Below are 16,732 nucleotides of genomic sequence, written 5' to 3'. Positions count from 1 at the left end.
TGAAACTGCATCGACAGGTGTTGGAGAACGACCTTTTTTTTCATTACATGGGCAGCCATGTGTCATCAGCCGCTGACGTTGATGATGAGATCCAACACTGATTCACATAAGCAGGAACTGCCTTTGGCCAGCTACTGTTCTCAACAACAGAGACCTTCAATGCGAGCCAAAACTCCTCGTCTGCAAAGCCGTCGTCATGCCAACCCTGCTTTACTGATCTGAGACCTGGACCACCTACGGCCACCACCTCAAGACCCTCAAGCAATTCTACCAATGTTGTGTGAGGAGTATCCTCCGCATCAGTTGGGAAGACTACGGTACCAACATCAGAGTCCTGGCTGAAGTCAAGCTACAGAGCATGAAGTGGGTCATTATCAAGAACCAGCTTCAGTGGGTGGGTCAAGTTGTTAGTATGGACGACAGCCATCTTCCCAAGCAGATTGCCTACTCTCAGCAGAGTGAAGGAAAACTGTCCTGAGGAGGCCAGAAGAAATACCACAAGGACCTCCTGATGTGCACCCTCAAGATGTAGTCTATCGACTGGAAGACCTGGGAAGAACACATGAAGGAACGAGCCTGCTGGTGAGCAATGATCTGCATTGGAGTGGGAATCTTCGAAAAATGCCAACAAACAACGCAGAGGAGAAGAGGAGAAGGAGGAAGGAGAGAAAACAAGATCCTGACCCACAGAAGCTTCCTGCAGCAAAACTGTGCAGCATCTGTCAGAAACAGTGCACGTCAAGAATGGGCCTGTTCAGTCATCTCTACGTTCACCATCTTGTCCGAGAATCGGTCAAGAGACTATTTTCCTTGCCATTGAGGGATAACCATGACAACAACTACTGAACTGTGGTCCCCCATATCTATACCAACAATGAAATAAATATCTTTTATTTTGCATGCACAGATAATCCAGTTTTGAACACTGTTAAACAATTTCAAACACATTATAAACTCCTTTAAACCAGATTGTTTTATTATTCAGTGGCAGTACTATGAAAGTAGTAGTAATATATCTTAAACAACTTTAATGTATTTGAAGTAGTGGTTGTCTGGATTTAAGATATTGTAAACTGTTGTACATTTGTCATGTTTAAAGTTATTCTGTGCATTTCAGAATATTTTTAACCCCTATGTTTGAACAGTAAATCAGCAGTAACCTGGTTAATCTGGCTCATTTTTGCATAAAATTCAGAATGTAATGCATGAATTTGTTTTGCTTCTTGGAGAAACAAGTGTTCTGAAGGCATGTCCTTGAATTCTGAGAAATTCTGAAGTTCATTTTTTTCAAAATATGATTTTACAGATTAAGCAATAGATTAAGACAGAGCTAGTTATCCTTCAACTATCTTCTTGAAGAAATTTAGAGTTATTGTTAAATTGTTTTCACCAATGGCACATTCTTTTACAACCTTGTAAATGTGAAAATCAATATCTGTATTAAAATGAAGATGCATTGGGCCTCTTAGCAGGTCAGATGCAGTCCTCCATGATGCCCTTCACACTGTCAGAGCTGGTGACTCTTTCTCGCTGTCTGAGGGATGCATGCCTAGGAATCATCAAGCTGGCCTATCCTGAGACCAAAACAGAACACCGTGAGGAATATATGGCTGCGTTCCGCAGCGTTGGAGTGAAGACAGACACTGAGGTTCAGCAGCGCATTCAGACTGAGCAAAAGTGCTGGGTGCAACTCTTCAAGGTAAGATGTGTAATGCTGGCCTCACACTACAACTGAATGCAAAGGAATTAATGAGACACCCCACACACACGTGCCAGATATTCAAGTGTCATTTATTGCAAAAAAAAAAAAAAAAAAAAATCCCAGTTGCATTTGTTTCACGTCTTCAATTTTGACATTTCAGCTCAAGCAGAAAACTGAAGGCACTGACTTAGTAAGGAAAATTAACTTTGATCCCTCTGCTAGCTTTGGACAGAGCAGCCACATGTGGGAAAAAGTTTTTGTATTTTGTGGAAATGCTCTTTATTGCCTTGATAGTATATACCGTATTTTCCGGACTATAAGTCGCACTTTTTTACATGTTTTGGCCGGGGGTGCGACCTATACTCCGGTGCGACTTATAAATGAAAAATATACCGGTAGGATCTCAATTAATTTACTGTAACAAAACAATTTTACGTGACAGAGTTGATCTATGTTTTAAAATGGCCACCGGAAAAGGAAATGCAATGCATCATGGGCACTGTAGTATGACGGCCATCCTATAGTTCACGCTGGTCGCGATAACCAATCAGAGAACAGAACTTTGGATGCGTATTCCTCACCTCACCCACAGCGTGTGAAGCTGACGAACTCGGTGCTTGCTGTTATTCCGGCATGGCGAACAGAACAGCTTCAACCCTTGGATATCAATGTGAGCAGAGTGTTTAAGTTGACGCTGAGAGCTGCGTGGGAGCATTGGGTGAGCGACGGCGGAGGATTAGCGTGTGCACTTGGAAGGAGCTGGCGTCGATGATTGTGAAAAGCGTTTGAAGCAGACGAACATGGTGTTTATTCCGGGACGGCTAACAAGACAGCTTCAACCCTTGGATATCAGTGTGAGCAGAGTTGACGCTGAGAGCTGCATGGGAGCACTGAGCGACGGCGGAGGATTAGCGTCTCCACTTGGAAGGAGCTGGATCGACAACGCTGGGAGGTCATGAGCTGCGCAGGTAGACGCTGCATGGTTCGGCTCGCAATGTGGTCCGCAAAATACAAACATATCCGTAGGTAAAATGCAGCTCACGAGAGGGCACTCGAGGCTTGTGTGACTGTTCCTGCGACTTCTGACTACCATAGAAAAATAAAAATTTTAACGTTACTGATAACATAAAAAGACAACGGAGAAGGCCCGAAAAAATGCCACCAAAAAGAAAATCATACTCTGCAGATGACAAGTTGCGACTGGTGAAATATGCATCCGAAAACGGTAGCCGTCACAATATTATCATCTGAACTTTTCATGTTAACATACCTGTATGTCCATGGGACTTATAGTCCAGTAGACCTTATTTATGGTTTATTTTTCTTTATAATGGATAAAGTGGCTGGTGCGACTTATACTCCGGTGCGACTTATTTATGGTTTGTTTTTCTTTATAATGGATAAAGTGGCTGGTGCGACTTATACTCCGGTGCGACTTATAGTCCGGAAAATACGGTACTGTATATTTAAACAATAAAAAATTGCCAGCTGCTAAAAATGAAAATGGACTAATTTGTCTCATTCAAATTATTGTCCCATTCCTGTTTTTAAATGCAGTGTAATAATAAATATACTCTAAAATAACTCATGGCTAAAACACACATCACTATCTTGTCAACTGGGGTTTGTAGTCATGAAATTGCAGCCAGTGAACCCATATTTTAGTTCGGTTTGGTAGTTTTCTTGACACCAAAACACATGAAGTGTGGCACATTAACATTAGCGTTAATTGCCTGTGCATTGAAGCATGTTGACATAATGTTTGCCAGTGTGAGCATGTATGCACTAACAGGCAAAGACAAGGGGGAACAAAGCCATGGAGGCCATCCAATGAGTATTTGTTCAGTGGAAATGAGGCAGAAAATGCCATTAACTTAATTCTTTTCAAAAGGCCTGTGTACACTACAGCAATGCCGCACATCAGTGTTGCTTTTGGCTGATGCAGTTGAAAAATTATGGGTAATCAACAGGCATAGAGGCTTTTTCATGGAATGACATGCACCATTCCACACTTTCAGTCTTGCATTGTCATGCTGCATTGAGGAAAAAGGCTGTTTGATTGAATTTACTGCTGCAGTCAGTTGATGCATTTGAACCATGGCAAAACAGAAAACCAAGGAGCTCGATGTTTACACCAAACATCATGAAACACAGATGTATTTCGGCAAACAGCAAACCCATATAAATGCTGTCTTCTATGCCACGTTCCAGTTGTCTCAGAAGTCGTGACTGGGAATGACATCACACTCAGTTTAAATGGATTCCAGTTTCCTTGTGACACTGCACATCAAATGCATCCAAGAAGGCCTTTTAGTCCAGTAAAAATATGAAATGACCCACCACTAATTGCAACAAAATTTATTTTTTCACCATGAGTACAGAATGGTCTACTAAATGAATACTGAAACTCATCTAAAATCAAAGTGGTGTAACAGTGCTAAATTTGCATATATTAAAAATGGCCACCATAACAAGGTCATGGCTATGGTCAACTTTATTGTCCCATTAGGGAAATTTGTCTTGGGCATTGCACTACATTATTGCTTCACAGGGCAGAGAACAATTAAAAAGGACACAAATCACATAAAACACAAGAATTAAAATCTAGGCTAAAATCAGGAAATACATTACAATGACAACACAGAGACATTCAACTATTTAAAGTGGTCAGAAAAGTGCCAGGTGCTAAAGTGCTGATGTTTGTTGCATGTTGTTCTATTGCACTAGTTGCTTGCATTGTTTAGCAGTTTGATAGAAACTGGAACAAATGATAATTTGAGATGATTTGCTTTACGCTTTGGTATACAAAATCATCTTCCTGAAGGGAGAAGTTCATACTCTGAGGACAGTGGGTGAGTGGAGTCTGAGCAGATTTTTGTTGCCTGCGTCACAACTGACTGGCTATCCAGCTTCTCAATGGACTCGTATTTTTCCATACCAATTATTTTCATTGCTCTTTTGTGCATGGTAGACAGCCTATTTTTGAGTTGAACTGTAAGGTTACCAAACCAGGCAGTGATTCCATATCTAATTAGGCTCTCTAAGATAGCTTTGTAAAAAATTAGCATTATCTGATTGCTAACACCATAAAGCCTCCGTCGTCTCAGAAAATACATTCTCTGCTGCAGTTTGTTGCACAAATTATCAATGTGTGATTTCCAGTTTAGCAAATTATCGATATGGACTGCTAGATATTTATATGTTGCTACCTGATTATTGTTTGGTCTGAAATGACTACTGCCTTGTGTGTTGTCACTTGTCTTGGGTCAAAAACCATCTCTTGTGTTTTTGACATTTTTAAAATCAGATGGTTTTTGTCACACCACTTAATAAAGGTGTCAATCTCATTGTAGCAGACAAAAGTGTCCGTGTTCTTAAGCAAGAGGCTCACGATTGCTGTGTCATCTGCAAATTTGAAAATAAAATTATTGGGGTGTACCTTCCTGTAGTCATTAGTATAAATTGTAAAAAGTATTGGTGAAAGCACACAGCTTTGTGGAACTCCTGTATTACAGTGTTTAATATCTGATAAAGCTTCACTTGCTGTGTGCGGTTAGTTAAAAAAGAATAAAACAATTTTATAAGAATTGCATTGACATTCATGTCCTTCAATTTCCATAAAAGTAGGTGGGGTTGTACAGTATTAAAAGCGGAGCTAAAATCAATAAATAAAGTGCAAACATAAGTTTTTGTTCCTTCCAAATGCTTAGAGACAAGGTGCAACATGCATAGAATGGCATCCTCAGTGCTACGCTCATGCTTATAGGCAAACTGACATGCATCTAACATGGGCTGTACTTCTGTTTTGAGCAGTGACAAAACTAATCTTTCAAAACATTTTGCAATAATTGAGGTCAAGGCTACAGGGCGAAAATCATTGTTTTCCGTAGCACGAGGCTTTTTGGGCACTGGTATTATAATAGACCTCTTCCATAGAGCTGGGACAGTATTGGTGTCTAATAAACGCTGAAATATAGGACACCATGCTGGTGTCAGTTCCTTTGCACAGCTTTTAAGCAGAAAAGCCGGCAGTCCATCAGGGCTAGTGGATTTACCAGTTCTCACAGTACGGAAAAGACACTGGACACTAGGTGGATCCACTTCCAGCCAGTCGGTGGTACTGGTTTCTGGTAGTGACTGCATCACTCTATCACACTCCTGAGAAAAGTTATTTGTCAAATCTCAAATAGAAATCATTCAACTCATTTGATCTTTGCTGTTCATCCAAGGTAATAATTTGCTTTTTATAGGATTCATATTAGCAGCTAGTTTTATTGTGTCCCAGAGGTTTTTAGTTTTTGAAATTAAGAGGGTTTGTTCCATTGTCTGTATCGTTCTCTTGCTTTAGTTAGGCATTGTTTCAGCTCCTTTTGAGTTTCTATCAGACTTACTCTGTCTTTATTGTCAAATGCTTGCTTTTTCCTATTTATGCACTCTTTGATTTCTTTAGTTATATAGGGCTTATTGTTAGGATAGATGATGACATCCTTCTTAGCTACCACATTATCAACACAAAATTTCACATAGTCTGTAACTGTGCTAAAAAAAATGCTAAAAAATGGTATAACTTTGCCTCTAGTACACTTAAAGTGACAATCCTGAGGTCTAAATTGACATTTGTGGGGCCAAGGAATACAATGGAACATTCTTAAATCTTTAAGACAAGGCCCTAATTAACATATTTCAAAATAGTCACCGAAATGATCAAAATATCCACAATTCTACAATAAGGGTACCTAGAGGGACAATCTTGGGGTCTAAAATAACATTTTGGGGGTTAAGAAACATACCTCTAAATTGGGGCCCTAATTAACATAATATTGTTCAAATGGATGTCTAAATTATCACTATCTGTATCTCTGCAATAAGGGCATCTAGAGAGACAACTGTGGTGTCTAAATTGACATTTTTTGGGGCCAAGTAACACAATGCAATATTTACGTTAGGGCCTCAATTAACCCATTGTAAAATGTCTGCTAAATCATTATAATATTGCAGTTCTCTCTGTCTTAACTAACCCACTCCAATTAAATAATAACATTTTGCATATGTGTGGTGGAGGTATAATGGTCTTTTTTGTTTCAGATTGAATAAAGATGGATGAGCTCCATTGCCCAGTCTGCAATAAATCTGTGTTAGAAAGTCAGGCCAGTGCAAAACTTACAAAAGGATGTCAAGGCATTTAGAAAGCCAGTGAGGCAAGAGGCATAGTGATAATAACAGTGCTTGGACAAACTGTGCACATTGAATGTTGCAAAGAACGCTGTAGGTAGTCCAGCATTAAGACTTATAACCGCAAAAGAGGAAACGAAGCTTCTGAGGAGAGGGCACACAAACTGAGGTCTGCTGAAAAGCCATTTGACTACAAGAGAAATTGTGATGGCAATAAAGAAGGATTTCATCTTCACACCTGTCAGGACATATAACTTCAAAACTATAGCCTTAGATGCATGCGAAGACAGAAAGGATGACTGGAGTCTTAAGGACGGGAGTTTGTCTCTTACTGCAGCAGATGTTATATACCACCAGGCCTGTAATGGGAACTTTAGAACTGGTAAGCAGATGCCTAAAAAATATATCCCTGATGATGCAAGTACCAAACGTTTTAAACTTGGTCGACCATATGATGCAGTATACGAGGTCTGTTAGAAAAGTATCCGCCCTTTTTATTTTTTGCAAAAACCATATGGATTTGAATCACGTGTGATTGCATCAGCCAAGCTTGAACCTTCGTGCGCATGTGAGTTTTTTCACGCCTGTCGGTTGCGTCATTCATTTTTCCAGAAACTGTGAGAGACAGCCAGGTGGACACCATTCGGAAAATTCAGATGGCTTTCAGGGACGATTTTATGGGCATCACACAGATTAAGGAGTGTTACAGCCGGTTTAAAGACGGCGCACAATGGCGGAGGGCGCGCCGCGCTACGAGCGGCGATCGACAGGCTGAAACGACCAGATCATTTCCAAACTGAATGCTGTCTTGATCCGGGACGTCGTCTGACTACCAGAGAAATGGCAGAAAAGGTGGACATCAGCACTTTTCCGGCACATTCCACTGTTAAAGGAGATTTTGTCATGAAAACAGGAGCGGAGGAATTCGCCACAGAGCCGCTAATGGCGCAGAATGAAAGCACCTCCGTGTTGGTCTCACAGGACATGTGACATGCCCAGATCTTCGACAGTTTCTTGGATACTCACTCGACTGAAAAGCCACCCAAAGCCGTCTGAATCTTCCGAATGGTGGAAGAGCTGGCATGTCCCGTGAGACTTCCAACACGGCTGTGCTTTTTGTTCTGCGCTATTACGCGGCTCCGTCCTGACGCGCGAATTCCGCCGCACGTCTTTCATTACAAAATCTCCTGTAACAGTGTAATGTGCCGAAAAAGTGCTATGTCCACCTCTCTTGCCATTTCTCTGGTACTCAGACAACGTCCCGGATCAACACAGCCTTCACTTTGGAAATGATCTGGTCGTTTCAGCCTGTCGATGGCCGCTTGAAGCGCGGCGGGCCCTCAGCCGCTGTGGGTCGTCTTTAATCCGGTTGTAATGCTCCTTAATCTGTGTGATGCCCATAAGGTCTTCACCAAAAGCCATCTGAATTTTCCAAATGGTTTCCACCTGGCTGTCTCTCACAGTTTCTAAAAAATTTTTTGATGCAGCAAAGCGGCAGTCGCTCAGCCAGTTTCCTGACAATAAAAATCCGCGGAGGGGGCTGGACCACTCCTCCCACAAAGCCTGCTCACAGGCGAATGACGCAACCGACAGGCGTGAAAAAACTCATGCATGCGCACGAAGGTTCAAGCTTGGCTGATGCAATCAAACGTGATTCAAATCCATATGGTTTTTCCAAAAAATAAAAAGGTCGGATACTTTTCTAACAGACCTCGTAAACACACGCAATGCACACTCACTCGTGAACAGCCCTGTACCGAACCGAACGTCCTGTACCGAACGGTTCAGTACAAATACATGTACCGTTTACACCATTACTATTTGTTGTGCTTGCTGTTTTGGAGTATAGCAAGCAATATTATCAACACCTGCTGATAAACGGCACATTATGTGGTATTTTATGCATAAAATCACCATAGCAATACGAGTATGTCTACAGACAGAAGTAGGACAGTACTGTGTGCAAAGACAAAAGTGCTATACGACATTACATTAATTTAGCAAATGCTTTTAATCCATAATTCCACATATCACTTTTGTTTCCCCTCTCTCCTGCCTTCTGGCAGTAAAACCTTAATTAAGCCACTTTGTTTCTGACTGTTAGTCTTTGACACAGATTTCAAAGTGAACACTGGTGTTCTGTGAAAGGTGGTAAATACTTGGATATCACATCAGGAATTTTCACAAAAGATCTGCTCAAAGGCCTTTTGTCAGTTAAACCAACCCATTAAAGAAGTGAGGAGCAGGGGAAATGCATTTTCCAAATTGAACGGTGGGATTTACAGTCTTTTTAACGCACTGACCCCTAACACGCTAATGTTTAGTTCGTGTCATCAGCCATTCCTTCCTATCTTTTATCACCTCCATTGTCGAGCTATCTATTTAATTGAAAGAAGTTAATTGAATGAAAATGATCAACTAAGCTTGTATTAATATTGCTAATGGAACTTTCTTCTTGGCCATGTTTTGAGAACGATGTCACGCTGGAGTTTGGGAAAGGCCCATTAAGGCTTGCACTTAACCCGATGGGCTAATTAAGGAATGCTTATTCATTCTCAGAGTCAGGGGGTAGGTCTACTCCAAACTCATTGCCACACGCCTTTTACAGTGTTTTGCACTTGACGTTATTGCATGCTCTAGGTTGCCTCCTAATGAATGGCCAAGATTGATTGTCACTCTTTGAAAGTGATGTGCTTCAGAAAAGACGATTTGGATGGAAACAATCTAGTCTGGGCATTATATGGAAATGGACTGTCTCTAACTGCAGCAGCAGTTACCTGAGCAAATCTTCAGGCAGTGATGCTCATGAAGTTCATCAGATAACCTACAATAACCAGTAATCACAACAGCAGAGCCTTTTTTATGCAGAGGCATTCTACAAATTAAAAACAAATTCCAAGTAGACTTATTATGCTGAAGCAGGGATCATCAACTCTGTTCCTGGAGATCGCTTATCCTGCTGATTTCCCATGCCTCCTTGCTGCAGCCACAGGTGATTAGTTCAGTGTAGTGTTTCTTAGCACTTGACTGGTTGAGCACATCTAATTAGGAATGGGTATTGATAAGATTTTGATATCGATGCCATTATCGATTCGGCTTATCGATCCGATTCCTTATCGATTCCCTTTTCATTACCTCTTGTGAATTTTCTGTGTCCTACAAATAGGCTTTACAGGTTTTCTAAAATGGTAAATGGACTGCATTTATATAGGGCTTTTCCATCTGCATCAGACGCTTAAAGCACTTTACAATAATGCCTCACATTCAGCCTGATGTCAGGGGTGAATGTTAGGCATTGTCAACAACATTTTGTTGAGTCTTAAGCTCAATAAACATTAAATTAGTCACTGGATCCTTGATCTCTGGACATAATTAGAAATAAACAAAATCTGTAGTTGTTGTAAAAAGCATTTCCTTTTAGACATTAATGGCACAAATGTAACTCCATACTTCTGAGCTGTGCTCAGCCGGTTGCGCTTTAAGTCAGCATCAATGTAACTCAAAGAATGCAGGATGTCTCATTTTGGGAGGAAAAAACATTTTGGTCGATTGTAGTTTGTTTGCATTGTAAAGTAAGTCCCTTCGGCTGCTCCCTTGTTTGCACTCGGGGTCGCCATAGCAAATCCAAGGTGGATCTGCATGTTGAATTGGCACAGGTTTTACGCCGGATGCCCTTCCTGACGCAAATCCACATTATATGGAGAAATGTGGCAGGGGTGGGATTTGAACCCGGAACCTTCTGAACTAAAATCAAGTGCATTAACCACTTGGCCACCACCCCTGTAGTTTATTGTTTGCATTACAACATTTAAAAAGAGGTGTCATTTGATTTAAAGCGGCGATTCGCTTTGAAGTCATTAATTCTGGCCAGACTCTAACTTCACTCAGCAGAGAGTGGTGCAGCGTTTGGAGCTCTGCAAATGGAACAGAGGACTATTCTCGTGTCTTCCCCGCAACCAGACAACAGTCCAAGTTAGTGACTTTATCTGCACAAAAGTGACTTGCAAATCACGATTAACATCTTTAAATTGCTTTGAGAGGGGTTAAGAAGCGGACTTGCCGCTTCTGAAAAGCAGTGTAGCAGAGAACCAGGGAGTGTTAGAAACCATGTTGATTTAGGTGCCCAGGAATAGACGTGGTGACCCCTGTTCAGAAGGAATGGATTTCAACCCTGGTCTCCAGTAACTCCCAGCACAGCATGCCTAGTGTCCCCCAGCGTTTGATTGGCTGGATACATCTATTTAAGCTCATAAGATTGAGATGAGATGGGTGAAAAGAAAACACGCAGTGCCCTGAGGACCAGAGTTGAGACACACTGATCTTCAGTGATCAGTACTGTTCAGCAATATGCAAACACATTAATAGGGAAGTTATATTTTCACCTTTTTAATATACTAATAAATATACCAAGGCAAGTTCTTTTCAAATACATGCGTTTTCTTTCATTGCGTTGTTTTCAACTTTGATAAAGAATGGTACTGAACAGAGGTTCATTCATTCATTCATTCATTTCCTTTGTTTACCCAGGTAAAGACTCATTGAGATTGACATCTCTTTTCCAAGAGCGACCTGGTTCAGCACAAATTGAGCAAAGTACTCTTTCATAGAATGTGAAATACTGTAGCTTCTTGCCTGAAAAGACTGCAAGTCCCACAAAAATAACGATGGTGCTGTGCAGCATTGAAGCATTGGGTTTTTCGTTCTGTTAGAGGGGCGATGTCAGCAGACCTCTCCAATAATGAACAGAGCTGAACACTGTGGGACGGCACAGGTCGTTTTTCTTTTATAATGCCTCACTAATGGTTTAATTTGCAAATAGCGTTTTTCAAGAAAGGGTGCTTGTTGTGTAAACTTGGCAAAGAAGCACATTTCTTTGTCATTCTTGTATTCAGTGAAATACACTTCCAAAACATACACTATACATTTTGCTCTTTTGTAATTGTTATAATTTAGCAGAGAAAAACCTTCAATTACACATGTTAATGTGACATGCCTTCACCTATGTGTTTGATCCACAAACTAGGTCATTACTAACTTGGTGAAGATGGTGAAGGCTCGTGACATCAGACGACCCTTTTGTCCAAAAGGTCACTGGCTGTCTGAAGAGGTCAACATCCGAGCAGATAAGGTAAGTAGGTCTCATCAGTGGGCTTGAGTTTTAGTTTTAGTTGGAAAATTAAAGCTAATACCCACTTTTCAGTTTGGTTAACAAGCACTGCTGACTTTATCTATTTATCTGTAGGTCATGCAACTCTATGTTCCTTCTGCAAGACACTTGTGGCGAACACGAAGGATGGGCCGCATCGGGCCACTGCAGTCAACACTCGACGGTAATATACTCGCTATCAACCCTCACAGCATCACCAAAGGCAGAACAGGTTTAGGAACTGCTTGACCGTGTGTGTGTGTGTGTGTGTGTGTGTGTGTTATATTTACTTTCTGTATCAGAGGTGAAAGCTGGTACGAAAAGTCACCTCACTACACTAATACACTAGTTCAGTGATGGACAAATTTTGCTGCTGGACTTTTTATTGTCTTCAAGTCATCGGCAAAAATTTTTCAAATTTAAAATAAAATTTTGTGTAGCTGCAGCAAACAATTATTTTCTTTATTGATTAATTAGTTTTTATGATTTTAATCTTAAACCTTTAAAAAGCCAAAAATTAAATGCGGGGACATTTATACAGTCACTGAGGTCCTCAGCAATGAGGGACCTGCATTCTGGATCATTCTTAAGAAAATACATCACATAAATGTAGTATTGCAGATGGTACACCCTCATAATGCAAGTTGTTCAAGCGTTTCCCAAAAACTGTTTGGAGCACCCTGATAGGGTTAGGCTTCTGCTTCTGCTCCATTGTTCTCAGCTCTGAAAGAATGCATTAGTCTCTGCAGCAGAGGTCTCAAAATCATTACAGAAAGGGACAAGAGGGTGCAGGATTTCTTTGCAACCACTGACTCCACCAGGTGATTTCACTGATTAACTGATTTCACCTGCTCAAAGTGATGTTAATCAGTGAAATCACCTGCACCCTTATTTTTCTTCACATCAGGCTTTCCATTCTGAGACATTCTGTAAGACCAAATTCATAGAATGGAAATGTTTTTTTCTCTATTTGGTGGGTGACATGACAGTTGCTACCTATGTTTGACATTGTATATTCTGCTACTAATATAAGAATATACACGAGTGAAATTAATTTCTCTATGATATACTCCATATTCCACTGTAGTGCTTCTAAAACTGTAAAAAATGTTTTTGGAACATAATAACACCTTTCAACTTATTTATAAGACATTTTGCCGAGGTTAGCATAGTGATGTAACTTCCTAGTGTAGCTGCTTGCTAACAGCTTTGTTTCTGGTATATTATTTAAAAGCTAGCAAGAAATAAACACTTCTAAAGCTGAAAATGCTGTTTTTGTAACCTGATAACACCTCTGAAGTCATTTACAAGACATTTTGCAAATGTTCACCTGCACGCTGACATTCGCTAACTCGAATCTAACCTCCTATAAGTAAGTCCCTTCGGCTGCTCCCTTGTTTGCACTCTGGATCGCCACAGCAAATCCAAGGTGGAGCTGCATGTTGAATTGGCACAGGTTTTACGCCGGATGCCCTTCCTGACGCAACTCCACATTACATGGAGAAATGTGGCAGGGGTGGGATTTGAACCCGGAGCCTTCTGAACTGAAACCAAGCCCATTAACCACTTGTCCACCACCCCTGTACCGAATCTAACCTCCTATGGAGTTAAATTTGTTTTATTAATATTAATATGTGCTAATGCACAGAGGGTGATTGACAAATATTCCTTGTTTTGCACAACATGAACAAATGATGATTTATTTGAACATATACAAATTGTACATAAGACAATAGGATCTTAATAATTAATTAAACAACTGCAAAGAACACAGTGCTCATACGGCCGACGGTATTTTAGTATTGCATTATATTTTGAACTTTAGCTCATCCTTTTTTGACCAGGACAAAGAAACACCTCATAGCATGTGACTGCAAAAAGGTTTCTATAAAAAAGGTTGATGGTGAACAGTTTATGATTTGGCTGTTAAAAAACAAACAAACAAAAAATTTCAGTCAGAGCATTTTTTTTTTTTTTTTTTTGCTTTAATACCTGCATACCTGTACTACATATCGGTATACAAATAATGAATGTTTATGAGTTCAGTGGTACGAATATTTCATGAGGTGAAAGCTGGAACAAACTATTCAGTGAGGGTAAGCCGAGTTGAATGGTTTATTCCAGCTTTCACCTCATGAAATATTCATTCCATTGAAAGAATGTAAAAACATTCATTATTTGTTTTATATAATGGCTAAAATAGATCCTTGCCATTTGATATTTTATTAATTCATAAACAACAGAAAAGGGACTTACATTTTGGTGTTCCACTGCTGCGAAAGTCCAAACTGTGACGTGTCCAGTGATGTTGTGCACTGACTTCAGACTTCCATAAAAAAGGGGGGGAAAAAAAAGACTTGGTGTAGTTCCTCAGTACAGCCAAAAATCATGTGAGCTTTTCAGGTGAACAGTTCTTCATGCATCCAGATGGCTTAGAGTGCAGTGGATTTGTGTGTGTGTGCGTGTGTGTGTGTGCGCATGTGTGTTTAGCAGCTCAATCAAATCATCATGTTTGCCACTGCAAGCAGGTGTTAATAAAGATGATTTAATTTTCCCCCACAGCACTTTATGAGGGCTGTTATTAAAAATAGAAAAACCCCTCAGTCATTAACCTTCACATTCTCTCCTCATTGACTCAGTCAGGCATTCAGAGGAAAATACACTGACGTAGACTAGACTGACTGCATCTGGTTCACTTTGAGCCATTCCACGTTTCTGTGAAATAGGGTGTGAAGACAAGCTGATAACAATGTGTGTATGATCTACCTAATGCCACTCACGAGCTGTGTGGGATAAATTCAATTAGTGTGAAAGTACCTCATGAACTCAGCCACATCTGGTTCATGTGTTTGTCTGGCCTTTTCTCATTTCCTTAAATGGACAGGCACACGGCTGATGAATGGGCAACATATTGACCACTCAGAGGCCATATTTCTCCTCAGGGATGGAAACGTGATAGGAAAATGCAGATCAGATTGACTAATTGGGCAGAATAATTGAGCTGCAGTGGAGGTGGATGAGGAGCAGTTAGCTATTGTGGCTTTTTTTTTGTAGGCTAAACACTCAAAGCCTTGAGTTTAATACAAAGCAAACGTCAGCTTAATGGATAAAGCCTTGCAGGTGGGTTGGCATCTCACAGTTCGTTTAATTAATTAATGACCGGTCTGTAAGCAGTGGACGGGATCTTAACTAGAGAGGTCAGCAGTAAGAATCGTGGAAAGGGTACAGTTGAGTTGGGTGTTGTTTAGCTGGAATTTTGGGATATAATTTTCTTGAGCAGCATAATAAGTCTCTCCTAGCTCCAGCGCTGACATTAACCTTTGATCCATGATCAACCAACTTTCTGTCTCTATTCTGCAATCATGTGGTGTCAGCGTAGAACAAGGACAAGCAGTTTGGGTGTTCAGTATTTTCCTGACGGACAGGATCAAACTCACTGATTTGTGGTTGGTGGATGTCTGGTCTAAGCTTTAGTTGGCCCCTTTGACCTATGAGAACAACAAATTCATGTAAATATGGCAAAAACTCAGTAGTACACAGAACTTTCCTATTCATTAACGATCTTTTAAATATAAACTTTGTGATTCTGAGCGTTCAGAATTGGCAGTTACTAACATTTTGTATTTTTATGCATCTTTCTTCAGTTGGCTCAGAGTCTACCCAGCTGTCTGTGTCTGAAGAGAGGCATCTCGCCATCCTCACAGAGCTCCCCTTTGTGGTTCCTTTTGAGGAGCGAGTCAAGGTAGTGCACCTCTGTCTCTGGCTGCACAATATGTGGACACTGCGATGTCATTTTTTTCTGAGAGATGTTTTTGGTCATCATCATTTCTGAGACATTGATTTCATTATTATCGCAATTTCTGTGTCCCCCCACCTCCACCACAAGCTGTTTTTCCTTAGTTTTTGCACAGCCCTAAGTTAACCTCTTCTGCACTGAGAAGAACTTCTTTCTTAGTGAAACACAGCACAAACTTCTGACATTTCATAAAAAAAGTCCTCTGAATGCAAGAATTCTTAATCAAACAGACCTCTCTTGTAGATTGGTCATGGAAGATGGGACATAACGAGGGCTGTCAATAAAGTATAGGTCCTTTTTATTTTTTTCAAAAACTATATGGATTTCATTCATATGTTTTTACGTCAGACATGCTTGAACCCTCGTGCGCATGCGTGAGTTTTTCCACGCCTGTCGGTGACGTCATTCGCCTGTGAGCACTCCTTGTGGGAGGAGTCGTCCAGCCCCTCGTCGGAATTCCTTTGTCTGAGAAGTTGCTGAGAGACTGGCGCTTTGTTTGATCAAAATTTTTTCTAAACCTGTGAGACACATCGAAGTGGACACGGTTCAAAAAATTAAGCTGGTTTTCGGTGAAAATTTTAACGGCTGATGAGAGATTTTGAGGTGACACTGTCGCTTTAAGGACTTCCCACGGTGCGAGACGTCACGCAGCGCTCTCAGGCGCCGTCGTCAGCCTGTTTCAAGCTAAAACCTCCACATTTCAGGCTCTATTGATCCAGGACGTCGTGAGAGAACAGAGAAGTTTCAGAAAAAGTCGGTTTCAGCAATTTATCCGGATATTCCACTGTTAAAGGAGATTTTTTTAATGAAAGACGTGCGGACGGGGCGCAGTCGGCGCGGTGCGGCGGCACAGGAAAAACACCTCCGTGTTGATAACCATTTGTAAAATCCAGGCGGCTTTTGATGGCTTTCAGTG

At 40.8% G+C, this 16,732-nt stretch overlaps 1 protein-coding gene across 1 annotated transcript in view; it reads left to right on the top strand.

The window, feature by feature from the left end:
- The window catches only part of ube3c (ubiquitin protein ligase E3C), a 73,369-nt gene that overhangs the window by 41,056 nt on the left and 15,581 nt on the right, over positions 1–16,732 (top strand). Inside the window, exons 14-17 of the mRNA XM_034176628.1 lie at positions 1,470–1,699; positions 11,898–12,002; positions 12,117–12,204; positions 15,665–15,765. Of these exons, the coding sequence (XP_034032519.1) occupies positions 1,470–1,699; positions 11,898–12,002; positions 12,117–12,204; positions 15,665–15,765 (524 nt within the window). The remainder of the gene's footprint in view (positions 1–1,469; positions 1,700–11,897; positions 12,003–12,116; positions 12,205–15,664; positions 15,766–16,732) is intronic.

The sequence above is a fragment of the Thalassophryne amazonica genome, chromosome 1 (assembly GCF_902500255.1).
Source record: "Thalassophryne amazonica chromosome 1, fThaAma1.1, whole genome shotgun sequence".
NCBI classification, from domain to species: domain Eukaryota; kingdom Metazoa; phylum Chordata; class Actinopteri; order Batrachoidiformes; family Batrachoididae; genus Thalassophryne; species Thalassophryne amazonica.
This window is presented reverse-complemented; position numbering and strand designations above follow the sequence as displayed.